Genomic DNA, 19,012 nt, shown 5'->3' with positions numbered 1-19,012 from the left:
GCTTGTCTAGATAACCACCCACGCCCCTCCAGCAAGCTCCTTCTCCCCAGGCAGGCGGAGCGAGCTCTGTGTGCTGGGCTACCTCGACAGTCAGAGGAGTGAAGAGCGTCCCACCAGCAAGCTCCTTCTCCCCAGGCAGGCGGAGCGAGCTCTGTGTGCTGGGCTACCTCGACAGTCAGAGGAGTGAAGGGTGCAGTTGAGAGTGCCCTGCCCCTCCCTCCTTCAGTACCATAGCTTAGCCCTGTCACAGAGACAGGGGCTCAACTGTGCTCCGCTGACTCTCCCTACACATCTGCCCGTGGGCACCTGCATGCATCTACAAGAGAATGGGGGGGTCCACGGGCGGTGGAATAAAAATCATTTCAGACATCACCAAATGGCCCTGAAGGAAGCCACACACATCTACTCTCTCATCCACAGCCACCCGGAGCCCCAGCCAGGCTGCTTGATGGCTGAGGAATTACCACACGGCCACACTCATGCTGTGGTCTGCCCTGCTTCTGACTTCCTTTGTTGGTTTGGGTGGGCACTGTCACCAGGGCAGAATCCCAGGATGATTCTGTGAATAACCACAGCGGTCCCCGGGGCAACCAGGTGGGTGAAGAGAACCCCAACCAGTCCTTCCAGAGGTCCAGCCACAGACAACGTGATATGGGGCCTGGCTGGACCTCTGGGGTCAGAGTTCTGGGACTTGAAGTCAGTCTCAGGTCTGTAAGCTGAGGGCCACCAGAGACAGGAGGGAAGCTGGGGGGACTCTAGGAAGGGACAGCAACGCTGCCTAGAAGAAAGTTCCATAGGAAGAAGTTTCAGTTATGTCTGGAGATGAGGCGTGGTCTAGTTAACTCTCCCTTGGCCAGGGCCGTCTGACCCTTGCTAAAACTCTGAGGAGGCTGTGTGGTGGCAAACGTGGCCTTGGGAGTGAAGCTGCTCTTTGCAATCATTCCTGTCTCTGGATTTACCTGCTTTTTCAATAGCATTCACTGAATACTTTGCTAAAACAGCCTAGTTTTGCTCATTAGTACCTATTTCCATTTTCGGTGAAGCTCACAACAACCCTACACATTTCACAGACGTTGCACACACACACGGAAGCGTCTACGGTACACGCTATCTCCACGCTTGAGTCGAACACACTAAAATGTCTCATTGCCAATGCTTTACACTCACTCAGACATGGTGGCACTGCTAGCACAGCACCCCATGTGTGTGAAACATCTCGCCTACAGCATCCAAACGCTTTAGTGAGCTCTTCACTCAAACAGTTTATTCTCAGAGCAGAGGAATCAATGCGAGCAGAGGAATCAATGCTAGTGAAAGAATCAAACCCATCTGTCTTCCAAGGAGTCCCATTTACAAGGTATTTATGATGGGCCTTTTCCTTACCTGACTAACTCATACGTTTCTCCCAAGAGTGGATTAAATGGTTTGCCGGTCCTCTCCCACTGGGAAGCCACGGCCGAAACAGCAAAAGCAGCCACAGACTGTAAATAATCCACAGGACAGGAACAGCTTGTTAGGAAACGCGCCGGAGAAGACAGCCTCTCGTGGAGGGCGGTGGGCACCTGGTTTCTGTCACTATTGGTTCCGTGTGATTTTTCAATTTTCTCCGAGCAGTGCGTCTGAGATTACAGGACTTCCAGGGAACGCCCTTCATCACCCGCCACTCCCTCGACAGCACAGAAAGAAGGAACTGGGTGCTGCCTTCCACCCCCGGGGCCGGGCCCCTCCTGGCAGATGCTGCTGCAATGTCAGTCACTCTGTCTCACATGCACACACAAGGCTACACACTCAACACGCACACCCCGAGCATGCATTCACAGAGGCATGCACACACACACACGCACAGGGACACACACTATGTGCGCCCACAGTCACACACTTGTATTTTGTTATTTTTTAGACACAGGGTCTCACTCCATCACCCAGGCTGGAGTGCAGTGGCGTCATCGTAGCTCACTGGAGCCTCTAGCTCCTGGGCACAGTGATCCTCTCTCATCAGCCTCCCAGGTAGCTGGCATTGCAGGCATGCACCACTGCACCTGCCTAAGTTTAAAAAAAATTTTGCAGAGATGTGGTCTCACTGTGTTGCCTAGGCTGGTCTCAACCTCCGGGAGCGATTCATCCGCTCAGCCTCCCAAACTGGTGGGATTACAGGCGTGAGCCACCGTGTGTGCCCAGCCCACAGTCACACACATACACACACACGGGGCGCGGTGGTACAACAGGACCCCAGAGGAGCCCGAGGGCAGAGCCCGCCACCACCTTCAGTTCCAAGAGGCGGAGACTCCCGGCAGGAGGCGGCAGCAGGGAGCTCTTGGGGCCACTGAGAGCTCAATGGCTTTTCCTGCAAGTTCTGTCATCACATACCAAATGCCACGGCTGCCAGGCAGGATGGCACTGAACACTGGGGGGAGCTGTGTGAGCCCTTCTCACAGATGCCCAGGGCCCCAAGACTGTGTGGCCAGACATGCAAGGGGTGTCACTTTCGTGACAAACTCCCGCCTGGCACTCCTAAGGCCCACCTGCATCCTCTCCAGGGGCTGGGGCTGGCAAGAGGCCCTGTGGATGAGGTACACATGCTCCATGTATTCTGTGATCCGCTGCAGGAAGCTCAGAGGCTCGTTGAAGGCGATTGGCATCGTGATCTTGGACAGCTCCTGAAAAGATGGGGAAGACCCGCTGGTTACTGCTGCCTTCCTGATACTGCGGGGCTGCTCCATGCCCCTGCTCTGAGCATCCCTTTATGGAGCCGCAGACTCTGGGGTTGAACCAGATCTTCAAACCCCCCATGGGTGAGCCACTCCCTGCCCCATCAGCCCCGCCCTGTGAGCTGCGCTGCCATCAGACCTAACTCGCAATCTGTGCTGAGCCTGCAGAGGTCTCTGGCGTGACACCCCTGAATCCTCCCTGCTTCCCCAGCCCACTGCCCCATTCCAGACACACAGACTGTCACAGGGGCTCCTGGGCCTACCCACGCCCCCTCCCCGACTCCACATCTTCTCCACCCCACTTCCAGAGTAATGGCCCAGGCTGGGTACGGTGGCTCAGGCCTATAATATGAGCATCCTGGGAGGCCGAGGCGGACAGATCCCTTGAGGTCAGGAGTTCAACACCAGCCTGGCCAACATGGTGAAACCCCGTCTATACTAAAATTACAAAAATTAGCCATGCATGATGGCGTACACCTGTAATCCCAGCTACTCGGGAGGCTGAGGCAGGAAAATCGCTTGAACCCAGGAGGTGAAGGTTGCAGTGAGCCGAGATTGTGCTATCGCACTCCAGCCTGGGAGACAGAGCCAGACTGTGTCTCAAAAACAAACAAACAGACAAAAAACAAAGTAGCGGTCCCAAAGTAGAGCCCGTGCCATTAAAAATAGTCCCTGGCTTCCCATCCCCTCCAGGGTGCCACAGACATGCCTGAACCTGGCAAATGAGGTCTCCCATAACATGGCTCCATGTGGCTTTCCTCTAAGGCCTTCCAAGTTGGCAAAGGTGCCTCAGGTGTCTGCTCCCAGGCCCTGGGCAGCACAGAGCAGGTGCATGGCTTAGTGGTGGAAGCTGGGAAGGTGCCAAGGGGACAAGTGTCCACAGGGGCCACTCTTCCTGCTGGGCTTCTAAGAAAGGGATCCCAACAGCTGGGCATTCCAGGAAAGCATAGCTGTGTACCTCAGGGCAGGCTCTTCAGGAAGGAGCAGGGTCTGGGGTGGCCAAAGCAGAGGCAGAAGGAGAGGGATAAGGAGAGGACCCAGGTTCCCAAAACTCAGTGTCCGTGCTGGGAGGGGGGCTCTGCTCAGACGCTGAGTCAAAGATGAGTGCAGGGACCGAGGCTGAGAGCACAGCAGGCTGCTGCAGGGGCGAGCAGGCCCCAGATCGCACCGGACACACAGGGACTGTGGGCTTAGGAGGGGCTAGAACTGGATTCCAACTGAGGCAGCCCCAGCACGTGGGTGTGGCCAAGACTGCACAAGGGAATGTGGCTGCTGAGGAAAGCAGGAAGAGATGTGACCCTCATGATCAGAGCTCAGCACTGCAGGAGCATGTGGGAGAGAAAGAAAGAAGCCCCGAAAGAATGAGCAGAAAAGCAGACAGATGGAGGAGCATTTGCAATTTACATTCCAGACCAGGGTCAACAGCCCTCCCATGCTCTAAACACCTGGTAAACTAGAAGAAGCCACAGTCCACAGCGGCCAGAGATGGGGCCAGGGAGGCCAGGAAGGAAGTGCGGCCAGCAGCCCTGAGCACTGGGGAGACACTGCCTTGCTCAGGTCAGGAGAGATGGTATCGCAACTGCATGCAGCTCCCACCTGGAGAAAGCCCCCCGGCTGCTGTGGAAATGCACAGTGATGCAGCCCCACAGAGAGGACTGGGCCACTTCCAGCAAACTCTACGGGTATTTGCCTCTGACTGAGCAGCCCCACTTCTAGGAACTTACACGCACGGCTCTTTACCCCCCAGAGCCTCGGCCAAACACACACGCAGGGCTCTCTGCTGCAGCATGACTGGATCCATGAAAGACCAAAAATGACCCATATGTCCAACAATAGGGCATCAGTCCAGTGAGCTAGAGGGCAGCCGTGTGAGGGAGCGCCATGCCGTTAAAACATTGAGAAGTCAGCTAGGCGAGATGGCTCACGCCTGCAATCCCAACACTTTTGGAGGCCAAGGCGGGGAGGACCACTTGAGGCCAGGAGTTTAAGACCAGCCTGGGCAACAAAGTAAGACCCTGTCTCTACAAAAAAAAAAAAAAAATTTTTTTGAGTTGGAGTCTCGCACCGTCACCTGGGCAGCAGTGCAATGGCGCGATCTCAGTTCACTGCAACCTCTCTGCCTCCTGGGTTCAAGAGATTCTCCTGCCTCAGCCTCCCGAGTAGCTGGGATTACAGGCATGCAGTGCTATACCCAGCTAATTTTTTGCATTTTTAGTAGAGACGGGGTTTTACTATGTTGGCCAGGCTGGTCTCGAACTCCTGACTTCATGATCCGCCTGCCTCGGCCTCCCAAAGTGCTGGGATTACAGGTGTGAGCCACTGCCAAAAATTTTTTTAAAAGTAGCTGGGCATAGTGTTGGGTGCCTGTAGTCCCAGCTACTCCAGAGGCTCATGTAGGAGGTTCACTTAAGCCCAGGAGATTGAAGTTACAGTGAGCCATGATCCTCCCACTGCACTCCAGCCTGGGTGAAAAAGCAAGACTCAGTCTCTAAAAAGAAATAATAAATAAATTAATTAATTAATTAAGAAGTCACTGCATATTGCTATAGATATACTACCGAATTTTAAAAGGCGGAGAAAGTCTCTCATTTATATAAAGAAGTGGGGAGAAGATACATACAGAATCAGCTGTGTGATGCGTGAAAGATGTGCCCTAAACTTGGCTCCTGATCCCCTGTGGGGAAAGCAGAGAGCACCAGGAGGGTACAGGGACAGGAACCTGACCCTCCTGGAATACACCTTATGTGATAAATTTGACGCAGGACCCATAATTTAAAAATAAAATAAAATTTTAAGAAGTCATCTCTCAGGCTGGTGTGGTGGCTCATGCCTGTAATCCCAGCACTTTGGGAGGCCGAGGTGGGTGGATCACAAGGTCAGAAGTTCGAGACCATCCTGGCTAACACGGTGAAACCCTGACTCTACCAAAAATATAAAAATTAGCTGGGCGTGGTGGCAGGCACCTGTAGTCCCAGCTACTCGGGAGGCTGAGGCAGGAGAATGGCATGAACCCGGGAGGCGGAGCTTGCAGTGAGCCAAAATTGTGCCACTGCACTCCAGCCTGGGTAACAGAGTAAGACACCGTCTCAAAAAAAAAAAAAGTCATCTCTCAATATCAAAAATGAAACAAATGAACTTACATCATTCCCTTGGTGGCACAATCACCCAGAGAAGAAGCACCCAGGTGGTCTGGAAATGCAGGCATTTGACCGGGTGCAGTTGGCTCACGCTTGTAATCCCAACACTTTGGGAGACCAAGGTGGGTGGATCACAAGGTCAGGAGTTCGAGACCAGCCTGGCCAATAAGGTGAAACCCCGTCTCTACTAAAAATACAAAAAAAAAATAATAATAATAATTAGCCGGGCGTGGTGGTGGGCACCTGTAGTCCCAGCTACTCGGGAGGCTGAGACAGGAGAATCGCTTGAACCCAGGAGGCAGAGGTTGCAGTGAGCTGAGATCGCACCACTGCACTCCAGCCTGGGCGACAGAGCAAGACTCCTTCTCAAAAAAAAAAAAAAAAAAAAAAAAAGCAGGCATTTGAGATATGCCCTGAGGACAAAGACAACTGGCAACTGCAGGAGCCACAGACATGAGCTATCTCAGCAAAGACACTGTCAGCAGCAGAGCTGGTCCCGCAGGTATGTGGGGCAAAGTGAGTGAGTCACAACTATGTGCCGGTCTAAATCTATCCTCGCCAGGGCTGCCGAAAACCGGGACTGTCAGTGAGGGAGAAAAGAGATGCAGACACGAGGCCGCAGAGGGTAGGTGGAGCCTGCTGGCCCACATTGGAAGCATCACCGAAACAAACAAAAACACAGTTCCTAGCTGTAGGAACAGCCCTCGAAATAAGACCACCCCAGTGGCCTCCTCAGAGCCTGGCTGTGGTCCTGAATTCTCCTTCTCTCCCTGGACAAGTAGCTGATTCCACACCCCAGATGGTAAATGCACAGGAGAGGTCTGAAGCTCCTTTTGTAAAGGATTCCAGGCCACCTTGAATAGACTCTCACTGACCAAAGATGGAACAATGTGTGGACTGGAAGACATCAATAAGTTAAATGCTAGGAGGTAAACAAAAGACAAACTAGCTGGTTACATGAGTCACACTGGATGATGCCAGTGAAAGAACACATTAGGTGAAAACTTCAATAAAGAGGAAGAATCGCTCACTGGTCCTGACTTTCCTAAACTGCATTTACAGCAAAGGAAGGGGAACCTCTCACCACAGAAATATCCCTGGTAATCAATAAAGGGTGATCATGTTGGCACAGCTCCAACTAGCATCTCCTCCTGAGTTAATGGACCCAGGCTCTGAGTGCCCACAGCTTGCTTTGTTTGTTAGAGGCAGGGTCTCGCTCTGTCACCCAGGCTGGGGCGCAGCAATGTGATCACTGGTCACTGCAGCCTCAACCTCTCAGGCTCAAGCGATCCTCCTGTATCAGCCACCCGAGTAGCTGGGAGCCTGGGCATGCACCACCACGCCCGGCTAATTATTTTTTGTAGAGATGGGATCTCACTTTGTTGCCCGGGCTGGTTCTGAACCCCTGGCCTGGAGCGATCCTCTTGCCTCAGCCTCTGACAGGGATTATAGGCATGCGCCGCCGCACGCCTGACCTGCCCACAGCTTTTAAATTCAGAGAAAGAGCAAAAAAAACGGCTTCCTGACAGAGGGACACAAACAAGGTCCACACAGGACTGCAGACACCAGACAGCAACGCGTGAGGCCGCTGGACGTCTGAACACAGAGCGAGTCTCTGATGAGATTAAAAAACTTTTTTTTTTTTTTTTTTTTTTTTTTGAGACGGAGTCTCGCTCTGTCACCCAGGCTGGAGTGCAGTGGCCAGATCTCAGCTCACTGCAAACTCCGCCTCCCGGGTTTACGCCATTCTCCTGCCTCAGCCTCCCGAGTAGCTGGGACTACAGGCTCCCGCCACCTCGCCCGGCTAGTTTTTTTTTGTATTTTAGTAGAGACGGGGTTTCACCGTGTTAGCCAGGATGGTCTCGATCTCCTGACCTCGTGATCCACCCGTCTCAGCCTCCCAAAGTGCTGGGATTACAGGCTTGAGCCACCGCGCCCGGCTAAAAAACTTTCTAAAGTTATTTTCTAAAGTATAATAATATCAGAGTCACATTAAAAAGAATCCTTATCCTTTAAATATATGTAAGAAATATTTACAAACAAAAAGATGTCTGGAATTTGCTTCAAAATATGAGGGAGGAAAGAAGCAGGGACGGGTGTGGACCAAACAGCATGAGCCACAGCCAATAACTGTGGATCCAGAACGAGCCACAGCCAATCACTGCGGATCCAGAAAGAGCCACAGCCAATCACTGTGGATCCAGCTATGGGGACGTGGGCTCGCCACTGTCTGTCCACCTCTGTCTGTGTTGGGACTGTCCATGTTGCCAAGTGTGCTTGTGTTTTTCAATACAAGCTGAGAAGTAGGAAAAAGAGAGGAGTGCCACCAAAACCTCCAGAGCGGAGTGTTTCGAAGTGAAGTGTGAGGGGTGGAGCCGCCCCGCAAGGCCCCTCCCAGCACCTTTCCACTACGCCTGCCAGTCCTACATGCTCACATGCAACTTTCACCTCAATCCCTCCACAACCCTCACCTAGGGAATGCAATTTACATCATTTCATGTTGTTGAAAAGATGCTTTTGGTCCTAGAATCTTTATTTTTTTTTTAAGAGATAAGGTTTCCCTCTGTCATGTAGGCTGGAGTACAGTGGTGAAATCACGGTTCACTGCAGCCTCAAACTCCCAGACTCAAGCCATCCTCCTGTCTCAGCCTCCCGAGTAACTGGGACTACAGACATGTGCCAACACACCTGGCTAATTTAAAAAATTTTTTTGTAGAGATGGGGTCTCACTGTGTTGCCCAGGCTCTGGTCTCAAACTCCTGGCCTCAAGCGATTCTCTTCCCTCAGCTTTCCAAAGCACTGGGATTACAGGCATGAGCTACTACCACACCCAGCCTGTCTTAGAATTTAAAAGAGTCAAAATTAGGTGGTTTGTCAGTTTCACAAAAAGACTTTCATCATCTATACCAAGACAGATATTTTTGTCAAGACCTGAATTAGCCACATAGTCAAAAATGTACCAAAAACACTGCTGAAAGAGAAAAAAAATCTCAAATGGTTTATTTTAAAAGAAACATATAGATATATACAGAACTACAGATGTGTATGTATGAGCATTAGCACACTCGTATTTTCCAGCGCCATCTGCTGAGAGGGCCTGCAGGCAGTGATACCTCAGCAGCAATGAGCTCACCCAGCACCGGGTCGTGGTTTCTAAACACCATTACCCAGTGAATGCGCTCCCTGGGGAAGTGGTTGATTCCAGGGTTAAGGCAGGGAAAATATAAGCTGAACTAGAGTATCCTTTAGTGCCTGAAATAAGTGTTCAGAAAAGGACGGGGGTTCAGCAGAAGGGGGAAAACCAACCTGGAAGAACTCTCAATGCCAAAGGTAGAACAATTTGAGCAATTACGTAAATAAGGACTATACTGGAATTCAACGCACAGAAAATACATGCTCATGAGTCCATACTAATACAAATAAATAACTGAATAAATATATAATTAGGGGAGAAGGGACAGCTCTCCTTTACAGAACAATTCCAATGAATAAAGGTAGAAGACAGAACGAGAATAGAAAATCCCCATTAGAATGATTTCAATAAAACCCACCAATGGATGCTACAATTAGCAAGCGGAATCCAAGTGTCTCCCCCAAAACATTGATTACAACAAGAAACGCAGCAACTCTGCAGTGGAGACACTTGATCAGGTTAACCAAGTGATCAGGTTAACAGTCCCCCTAACAAGACATGTGGATATCACAGAGCCCCTCAGACCAGGCCTTGGCAAGGGTACCTCACTTCTGTGTGTGCCCAAAACACAGAACCTCATTCTAAGAACAAAACATCAGACAAACTCAAATTAAGGAAAAGTCCACTAAGTAACAGACCAGAGCAGCTGTCACCAAGTGGAGGAGCCCAAATGCCATGAGGGTCCTGGGACAGGAAAGGACATCGGGGACACTGAGGAAACACAAGTGACATGTGGAGCTAAGATGCATGTCTTTTCTTTTTTTTTGAGACGGAGTCTCGCTCTGCCGCCCAGGCTGGAGTGCAGTGGCCGGATCTCAGCTCACTGCAAGCTCCGCCTCACCGGTTCACGCCATTCTCCTGCCTCAGCCTCCGGAGCAGCTGGGACTACAGGCGCCCGCCACCTCGCCCGGCTAGTTTTTTGTATTTTTTTTTTAGTAGAGACGGGGTTTCACCGTGTCAGCCAGGATGGTCTCGATCTCCTGACCTCGTGATCCGCCCGTCTCGGCCTCCCAAAGTGCTGGGATTACAGGCTTGAGCCACCGCGCCCGGCCTAAGATGCATTTCTTGCTTCGGTCACTGACCTATGGTTACTCCGAGAGATGCCAGCATCAGGGGAGCTGGGTGGTGGGTTTACAGGAATGCTCTGTGCTATTTTGTGATTTTCCATAAGTCTAAAATTATTTCAAAATAAAAAGTTGAGAAAAAATGAAGTTCCCTCTGGAAAAAAAAAACTAAAACATAAGGGCAAAAAATCACCGGCACTAGAAGACATGGTCTGAGCAACAGTGACGTCGTGTGTCCCCAGGCCATTTGAGTTTTCAGTCATTGAGCGCTGGCCCAGGAACCAGTATGGTACAGAAGGCACAGGACACTCCCCGCCCCTGTGAGGCACAGCTTGTTCTCACAGTCAGGAAAGATCATGAAAGGGAAAGTCTGTAACTTCTGGGCCCTCATTACCCAGCTAGTTTTTCTGTCCCAAACCCTGAGCCCCTGACGAAGGCTGACGCCCCTCCTGCAGCTCAGCATGTGGCCGGGGAGGGTGCCTCGGAAGCCCCACCCACCTCACGCAGGACACAGGGCTGGACGGGTACCTGCAGGATGGTTCTTATGTCCCGTTTCACCTACAGAACACCTCTTCCCCTGACATGCTTGTTCTTTGTTTGTTTTACTGTCTTAATCTCACGCTGTTTATAAACATGAGAGTGCATTTTTTCTTTCTTTCTTTTTTTTTTTGAGACGGAATCTCACTCTTGTCACCCAGCCTGGAGTACAATGGCGCAATCTCGGCTCACTGTAACCTCCGCCTCTCAGGTTCAAGCAATTCTCCTGCCTCAGCCCCCCGAGTAAATGGGATTACAAGCATGCGCCACCATGCCCGGCTAATTTTGTATTTTTGGTAGAGACGGGGTTTCTCCACGTTGGCCAGGCCAGTCTTAAACTCCCGACCTCAGGTGATCTGCCCACCTCAGCTTCCCAAAGTGCTGGGATTACAGGCATGTCCCCGGCAAGAGCGCATTTTCTTAAATCACTAGCACTGCAATACCTTCCCAGGAGTCAGTGGTGCAGCCCCACGCGTGAGCATGGGCCCCCGGACTCACCAGGCCGACACACTTCTTTAGAATGGTCCACACGCTGAAGTCGCTTCTGCTGAACATGGGAGCCGGCAGTGACGTCCTGCGGGGCACGAAAGGGGTGCGTGTGGGTGAATTCAACACAGGACTCCGACCACTCAAGGTGGCTGCACTCAATGACCATTTCTCGTTAATTCTGACACTTAAACATTGGCATTTCTGCATTCTGGCATGCCTAGGGACACATGGACACAGCTGCTGCGAGAAGCCTTCCACACCCATGTTCCCAGGGCCTCCCAGGAATGGTCATGACAACAAAGACGGCCAGCTCTGCAGTCTTGGCCCCACAGTGGCCGTGCTGTTGTTTCCTCCCAGAGCTGGGGGACAGGGCAGCAGCACGGAGTCCCTCTGCCTGCACAGTTCACAGCCTTCTGGGGGCTCCTGGTGGGTCCTTGGGGCAGCAGCCAGACCACAGGCAGAGGTCAGGCCACGAGGGCACCAAGAGTGACCCGAACTAAAAGCTTTTCAGCCCTTTAGATACGTGTTTGCCTTCCTGAGGAGCATTTCTTTCTAGGTAATCTTCCAGTCGGCTGCAAGGGGGAGCCCACGCCATCACGCTTGCACCAGGAGACCCTCACCCCCACCACTGCTCACCGCTGATCGACCTGGGGACCACTGACCCGGGGCCCTGGACTCCCCGCCAGGAATGTGGAGCTGGAATGAGACACTGTCTCCATCTAGGAGGGGAGTGCCTGAATGGAGACAGAAACTTCGATTTGGGGAGAGGCATGCCAAACCCACACAGGACACCACAGAGCGAGGTGCAAAGAAGGTGCTGCAGAGTGGGGGCCCAGGGTTCCCTGCTGCTCACAGCCCTCCAGAGACACCCCAGGGCTCTCCTGCTGAACTCCCATTTCATGGAAGCTGCTTTGAGGGGTGTTTTGCCTCGCACCCAGCAGAACCTTTTTTTTTTTTTTTTTTTGAGACGGAGTCTCGCTCTGTCGCCCAGGCTGGAGTGCAGTGGCCGGATCTCAGCTCACTGCAAGCTCCGCCTCCCGGGTTTACGCCATTCTCCTGCCTCAGCCTCCTGAGTAGCTGGGACTACAGGCACCAGCCACCTCACCCGGCTAGCTTTTGTATTTTTTAGTAGAGACGGGGTTTCACCGTGTTAGCCAGGATGGTCTCGAACTCCTGACCTCGTGATCCGCCCGTCTCGGCCTCCCAAAGTGCTGGGATCACAGGCTTGAGCCACCGCGCCCGGCCTCCCAGCAGAACCTTGACACCGACACTCTGACCTCTGGAGTGATGAAAGCACATGCTCTTGCCTGCTCTGCTCCTGAGCTATGCCCTGGGAATGCCACATCAGGGCAGCTGGGTCAGGGCACACTACTGGTATCGGGGCAGGAGGGAGAGGACACAGCAGCTGTGAGGCGGGGTGGAAAATAAAATGAACATCTGCTGAGTGCCAGGCCCGGGCTGCCGGAAGCCAGCACCCAGCTCTGCTCTGCCGTCATCCGTGCACTCATTCAGGGAATACTCTGTGATTCGGGGTTGCCACCAGGAGGGGAATGTGGCTCTGCAGAGGGTCAGGTCACATCCCCCAAGGATATAACCCTGCATGGAGATGGGATGCATAGGAACTACATGGAGATGGGATGCATAGGAACTGCATGGAGATGGGATGCATAGGAACTGCATGGAGATGGGATGCATAGGAACTACAGCCATGAAGGAGGAGAAGAGAGGCCCCAGGCCGAGGGAGCAGAGGGAGTTGATGCACCAGAGGACCTGAAAGAGGCCCCTGCAGCTTGGGCGGGAGGCAACAGGGCTCAGGCCTGGGCCCGAGGGCCCAGGTGAGGGTACTGGCCTTCATCCTAAGAGGTGAGTGACCACATGGTGCACTGTCCAAGCTGGGTCATTTCTTCCAGTAGAACAGGGCACCATTCACACACAGCTCTGTAGGACCAGGAGTGTGAGGCCGGCCATGTGGCCATCCTGCCTGAGTTTTAGGCAGAGGGTGATGGAGTGGGGGGTTCAGATCTGTCTTTTGAAAAATGCCTCTGGGCTGGGCATGGTGGCTCCCACCTGTAATCACAACACTTTGGGAGGCCAAGGCAGGTGGATCACTGGAGGAGCTCGAGACCAGCCTGGCCAACATGGCAAAACGCTGTCTCTACTAAAAATACAAAAATTAGCCAGGCATGGTGGCGTATGCCTGTAATCCCAGCAACCCAAGAGGCTGAGGCAAGAGAATCACCTGAATCTGGGAGGCAGAGGTTGTAGTGAGCCGAGGTCGCACCACTGGAGCTGCTCCAGCCTGGGTGACAGAGTGAGACTCCATCTCAAAAACAATAAATACATATATACACAAATGCCTCTGCACAACAGCTGGAATAAAAGGCAGGGATGCAGAGGTCACTCTGGAAATGGGTGGCTGGGTAGACAGGCATGTGGCAGAGGAGACAGAAGAACTGAAGGACCCAACAGCATTGAAAATGGCCACAGAGTCAGGGCTAGAAAACAGGGACGCAGAAGGAGCAGGGGTGGGGGCTCCCACATCTGTGGGGTGAGAGAACGAACAAACAACAGGTGAGATGCACACGTGGGCGCCCGAGTGGACCCACCAAGCAGGGGTGTGGGCCTGTAGCTCGAAGGAGAGCCTGAGGCCAGACTGGAACAGCTCCCTGGAGCTGACACACACATCAGCAGCTGTGGCTGGAGCCCGCAACGCAATGCCACCAGCTCCAGGGCCACTGCCTGCCCCACCTGACACTTGTCCTGCCTTCGTGCTTTTTTTTTGTTTTTGTTTTTTTTTTTTTGAGATGGAGTCTCGCTCTGTCACCCAGGCTGGAGTGCAGTGGCGTGATCTCAGCTCACTGCAACCTCCGCCTCCCGGGTTCAAGTGATTCCCCTGCCTCAGCCTCCCGAGTAGCCAGGACTACAGATGTGCACAACTACGCCCGGCTAATTTTTTGTATTTTAGCAGAGACAGGGTTTCTCCATGTTAGCCAGGATGGTCTCGATCTCCTGACCTCATGATCCGGCCGCCTCAGCCTCCCAAAGGGCTGGGATTACAGGCATGAGCCACCGCGCCTGGCTCGTGCTTCTATCAACAAAGACTGAAGACTTCTTCCTGTTTTTTTTTTTTTTTTTTTTTTTTGAGACAGGGTCTTGCTCTGTTGCCCACACTAGAGTGCAGTGGCGCCATCACAGCTCACCATAGCCTCAAACTCCTGGGCTCAGGGGATCCTCCTGACTCAGCCTCCCAAGTAGCTGGGACCACAGGCGTGCACCACCATGCCCAGCTAATTATTTTAATTTTTTTGTAGTGGTGGGGTCTTGCCATGTTGCCCAGGCTGGTCAACTCCTGGGCTCAAGTGATCCACCTGTCTCAGCCTCCCAAAGTGCTGGGATTACAGGCATGAGCCACCGCGCCCAGCCAAGGACTGAAGACTTCTCATGATGACCACTGTCATCGGACTCTACCTACATGAAAACGAACGTGGTGGAGGAGGAAAGGGAATGGGGTCTTGCTACATCAAGCAAATGAAACCCTTCTCGTCCTGTAGGGGTGAGAGCTGAACACACCACAATAGAACTCCGATGAGACAGAGGATGAGCGTGGCTGCCCATGGAAGAGCAGGAGGGTCTGTGGGAAATCAGCAAGGGGTCTGATGATCGAAACGCCATGCACTGTTTGTGGCACTTCTTAGATGGGGAAAGGCCCTGCCCATAAAATTGCCATCTGCTGATTCCAGGAGCCGAGAGGCATGGAGTCTCTCAGAACCCTTGCGGGCCGGACACAGAAGGCTGTCCGGACAGGAAGGCCAGGCAGCCGTGGGGGTGCTGCTCCAGCTCAATGCTCGTGAGGGCTGAGGGTACCCTGAAGAGTATTTTTGGGGTGATTACAGACGCATTTTAGAAACAACGGATGTGAGAGAACATACCTGTGTTTCTGAATTCCATTCTCTTGAGAGGGCCTCTCCCCAACTTTCCCAATCCGATTATTTTTGCTGGTGTCCAAGTCAATCATTCCCGTGACTTTCTGATGTGCCTCTGAAAATTCCCCAGAAGAGTTATCAGAATCAAAGCCTGTGCGAGACAAGAAAATGGTAATTTTCGCTGGACCTGGAAGATTTTTTAAAAGCCTACCTCCAAGAATTCTGACTATTCAAGCAGACGACTAAAACTCTAAGTTGTCTGAATGGACACATTTGGAAGAATTAACTCTGGTTCCCCAGAAGTAGACAGGGTGCAGAGAGAGCAGGAGCACACCAGGGAGCTTCCCTCCTAAAGGCCACTCCCAGCGAGCTCCAGCGCCCAGGCTCCTCCCACACTTATGACTTGAAGTCCAGTTCCAGGCCACGAGTTTCATCTCCCACAGGAACCCTTCATCATTTTTATCTGTGACTTGCATGCTCTGGGTGGGCCACTTCTATCGGATTCAAACCCTCCCCAAGGCTGCAACGTGCCCGTTGTGGCTCAGGGCTTGTGACCAAGCTCTGCACCTTGGTCTGAAACACGCCTGCTGACAATGTTTCAAGGGAGACCATCACGGCATGCAAAGGCACCACTAATCTGTACCCAGCTAGGGAACAGTCATGGAGGCGCCACACATGTGGCTGGACTCGGAGTAGACTCTGGATGAAAGGGGACTCTGGAGAAGGAGCTCTTTAGAATCTGAGTGAGATCCAGCCATGCACGCGCTCCTGGAGCAAAAGTCCCGGAGAAGAATGGCCGGCCGCTGCCCTGGCGGGGTGGGTCCTTCCCCAGGACAGAATGGGCGACTAGGGAACAGGAACATACGTCTCCCTTCAACTCCTGTCAGTCTGAGTCACTGGAAGGGCCAAGTTCTGCACCAGAGCCGAGTGGAGTGGGGGCTGGGGCCCCACGATGAGTCAATTCCGTGGGGACTCTGGGCCTGCAGGAGCCGGCGACCACCCAATGCTTCCAGGGGGTGAGGGCTCCACGTAAGGGGCACAGGCCCAGGAGGGTCAGGCAGACAACTGCGGTCGGACCCCACATGCAGACAAGCCTGCTACAGGCTCCACGAGAACAAAGCAAAGCTGCTGCGTCCTATCCCTCCACGCGGCAGAGTTCATCCATAAAGGCAGTGCTGGGGTGGATGACATCGTGATTTTGAGAGAATGGGTTAAAAAGGAATCCTGAAATGGCCCACGGTTTCTGAAATAGCCTGCCACCTCTCATGTTTTGCGCTCTGTCCCAAAAGCAACATCTCTAACTCCTCACTCTGAAGTTATCTTGAAAACATTCTCTACTTAAGGGAATTCCGGGGGGCGGGACCTGCCCCTGTCCAGAAGAATAAAGCAGCACATCCCTGGCAGCCACTGCAGCCTCTGACTCAGCCAACACTACACGGATGGCCTAATAACATTCTAAGACACCGCATGCATTTATTGTAGAAAAACAGAAAATACAGACGAGCCAAGGAGGAAGCTGAGATCTCCTATCCTCGGCTCCCTCGGAAGCCCCGCTTTTTTTAGCCCCTCTGCGTTCACAGCCCTTAATCCCACACACACTGTTCATGTCCTGCAAACCTTTCCTTTGAACGGCACTGATTCTTAAGACAAATTAAATGCCTAATGCGACCACTCATTTAACAACTGCTTAGTTTACATGCTTCTGAAATCAGAGTTACAAACTCAGATGGATATTATAGGCGGTGAAGGAGTCAAGAGTCTGCCTCTAACACAGGTATTTCATCGCATTAAGAGATGGGCCGGGCGCGGTGGCTCAAACCTGTAACCCCAGCACTTTGGGAGGCCGAGACGGGCGGATCACGAGGTCAGGAGATCGAGACCATCCCGGCTAACATGGTGAAACCCCTTCTCTACTAAAAAAGTACAAAAAAAAACTAGCCGGGTGAGGTGGCGGGCGCCTGTAGTCCCAGCTACTCCGGAGGCTGAGGCAGGAGAACTGCTTGAACTCGTGAGGAGGAGGTTGCAGTGAGCTGAGATCATGCCACTGTACTCCAGCCTGGGCGACAGAGCGAGACTCTGGCTCAAAAAAAAAACATTCCAGAGGTGTTTGGGAAAGTATCAGTCACACCAAGACCCCAGACAAAAAGGACATCCTATGAGACTCCCAGGAGAGGAGGGACCTCAAAGCTGCGCTCTCAGTGACAGACGTGGCGTCCCACTCAACGGCAACCTGAGGATGTGAGTGCCTGACAACCCCTCCACTGTGTGGGGTTCAGCAGAGAACACAGAACGACCACGGATGAGGTGCAAGCTCCACAGGCCCTCCTCTGAGAGTGCCTCTGAGGAAAACACGCTGCAGATAATCCGGCTATGAAATCATGGAAAATGACTTAGAAATTGAGACTCTGAAGCTGGTAAGGAGTGCAGCATCCCCTTCTCCTGGGGTTTTGGATAAGAGTAAGTCAACCATCTTGGGCTGCCAGCGCAGGTATGGGAGCAGCACAGCCTCGGAACACTCAGCCCGCTCCAGCAGGGCCCCAGACCGGAGGTGCCACCAGAGCCATCAACGTGTCCTCGGGGCATGGCCACAGAGACCCTCCTGACACACCCACTCCAGCAGGGCCACCGACTGGAGGTACCAACGGAGCCATCGACGTGTCCTTGGGGCGTGGCCACAGAGACCCTGACAGATCCTTGCGTGGCAGGAACTCCAGAAGTGCTTCTAAAGATGGTCGCTAATTCCCGGCCTGGGGCCGCATTTCCAAAGCCGCTCCTTTCTGACCCTGACACCTAAGGACAAGGGAACATCCAAGAGAATCTCCTGATGCACCTGCCCACCAGCAAGGGTCCTTTCCAGAAAAAAACAAGCGGAATTCCAGATGCCGACTCTGAGGCACAGAAGAGTGGAGAATGAACGTGAGAACCTGACAGACACGAGCTCAAAGGATTTCAGGCTCTTCCCTGTGCCAGGAGAAGGGGCGGCTCTGGGAGGCCAAGCTGCCAGCCCTGCCCGCCCTTCCCTCTAGCCGGCCCGTCACATGCCCATGAGAGTGACTGGACGCCAAAACACATTCTTTTCAATCAAGCCACAGGATTTCATTCAGACCACAGGCTGCAGGCCGCCACTTTAAACCATCGTGCTAAAGAGAACAATAACTACGCTCTGCGGCTGTCAGTGTGGCCAGGGAGCCAGGGGTTTGCTGTCTGACGGGAGCGTCAAGCAGTGCCAGGCAAGACAGGGCCGGTATGTCCAGAATGTTCTCATCGTGATGCAGGAATAAGGGTAAAGACGGCCATCTCAGGAAACCACTGAAACGATCTGCACCCCAGGACACTCTTGGGAAGACTTAAACCATGTCAGCCGAAGGCAAGGCTTTGTCCACCTCTGGGATGGACGTTAGATTTTGTTGAAGAGTCCGCGTTTGGGATCCTGAATGCTCCACGCACTGCTTTACTGAGCATCTTTACACCCCAAACGCCAGGCCCAACATCTGAATCCAGGGACGCTCACCCTTCCAGTACGTCCCTAGTTGGTTCTCTTTCAACTCACCTGAGACGGCATCAAAGAATTCTTCCTCTCCGTTCATCCTTCAGCAGCCAGCCTCCACTGCCCCTGACATGTGCTCTTCTACTGAATCATCGTATCTGATCCACATCTACAGTGTAAGGAATTCCACGAACTTTCTCTTGGAAAAATCCAACAGACACTGAAGATCTAAAGGCAATAAAATTTGGGCATACTTAGCTTCCAGAAGTTTCGTGGTTTAAAAACATTTTTAAAATACCCATTCACCATCCTAAACTCAATCTAAATTACATGCAAGCAAATTAGTAAAATAAATTATCACATCACAAACATGATTTCAAAAAGTAAATGAAAGGAAGCATTTATAACATAAGATCAATCAATGAATAAAAGACCAGTAAGTCACCCCTATAAGAAGAGTTGTTTCTAAAAGCA

At 52.5% G+C, this 19,012-nt stretch overlaps 1 protein-coding gene across 2 annotated transcripts in view; it reads right to left on the bottom strand.

Moving 5' to 3' along the window:
• OSBPL2 (oxysterol binding protein like 2) overlaps window positions 1-18,765 on the bottom strand; it is a 43,189-nt gene extending 24,424 nt beyond the window's left edge. Inside the window, exons 1-5 of one of the 2 annotated variants that reach the window (XM_017881182.1) lie at window positions 18,602-18,765; window positions 15,058-15,202; window positions 11,138-11,213; window positions 2,523-2,657; window positions 1,384-1,481 (exon numbers count right to left, since the gene is read on the bottom strand). In XM_017881182.1, coding sequence (XP_017736671.1) covers window positions 1,384-1,481; window positions 2,523-2,657; window positions 11,138-11,213; window positions 15,058-15,202; window positions 18,602-18,638 — 491 coding nt within the window. In that variant the 5' untranslated portion in view covers window positions 18,639-18,765. The remainder of the gene's footprint in view (window positions 1-1,383; window positions 1,482-2,522; window positions 2,658-11,137; window positions 11,214-15,057; window positions 15,203-18,601) is intronic. The other variant, XM_017881183.1, reaches the window with a different exon arrangement.
• Between the last annotated feature and the right edge of the window lie 247 nt (window positions 18,766-19,012).

The sequence above is a fragment of the Rhinopithecus bieti genome, unplaced genomic scaffold (assembly GCF_001698545.2).
Source record: "Rhinopithecus bieti isolate Rb0 unplaced genomic scaffold, ASM169854v2 scaffold_12573, whole genome shotgun sequence".
Lineage (NCBI taxonomy): Eukaryota > Metazoa > Chordata > Mammalia > Primates > Cercopithecidae > Rhinopithecus > Rhinopithecus bieti.
The sequence above is the reverse complement of the archived record's forward strand: the minus strand, read 5'-3'. Positions and strand labels throughout refer to the sequence as shown.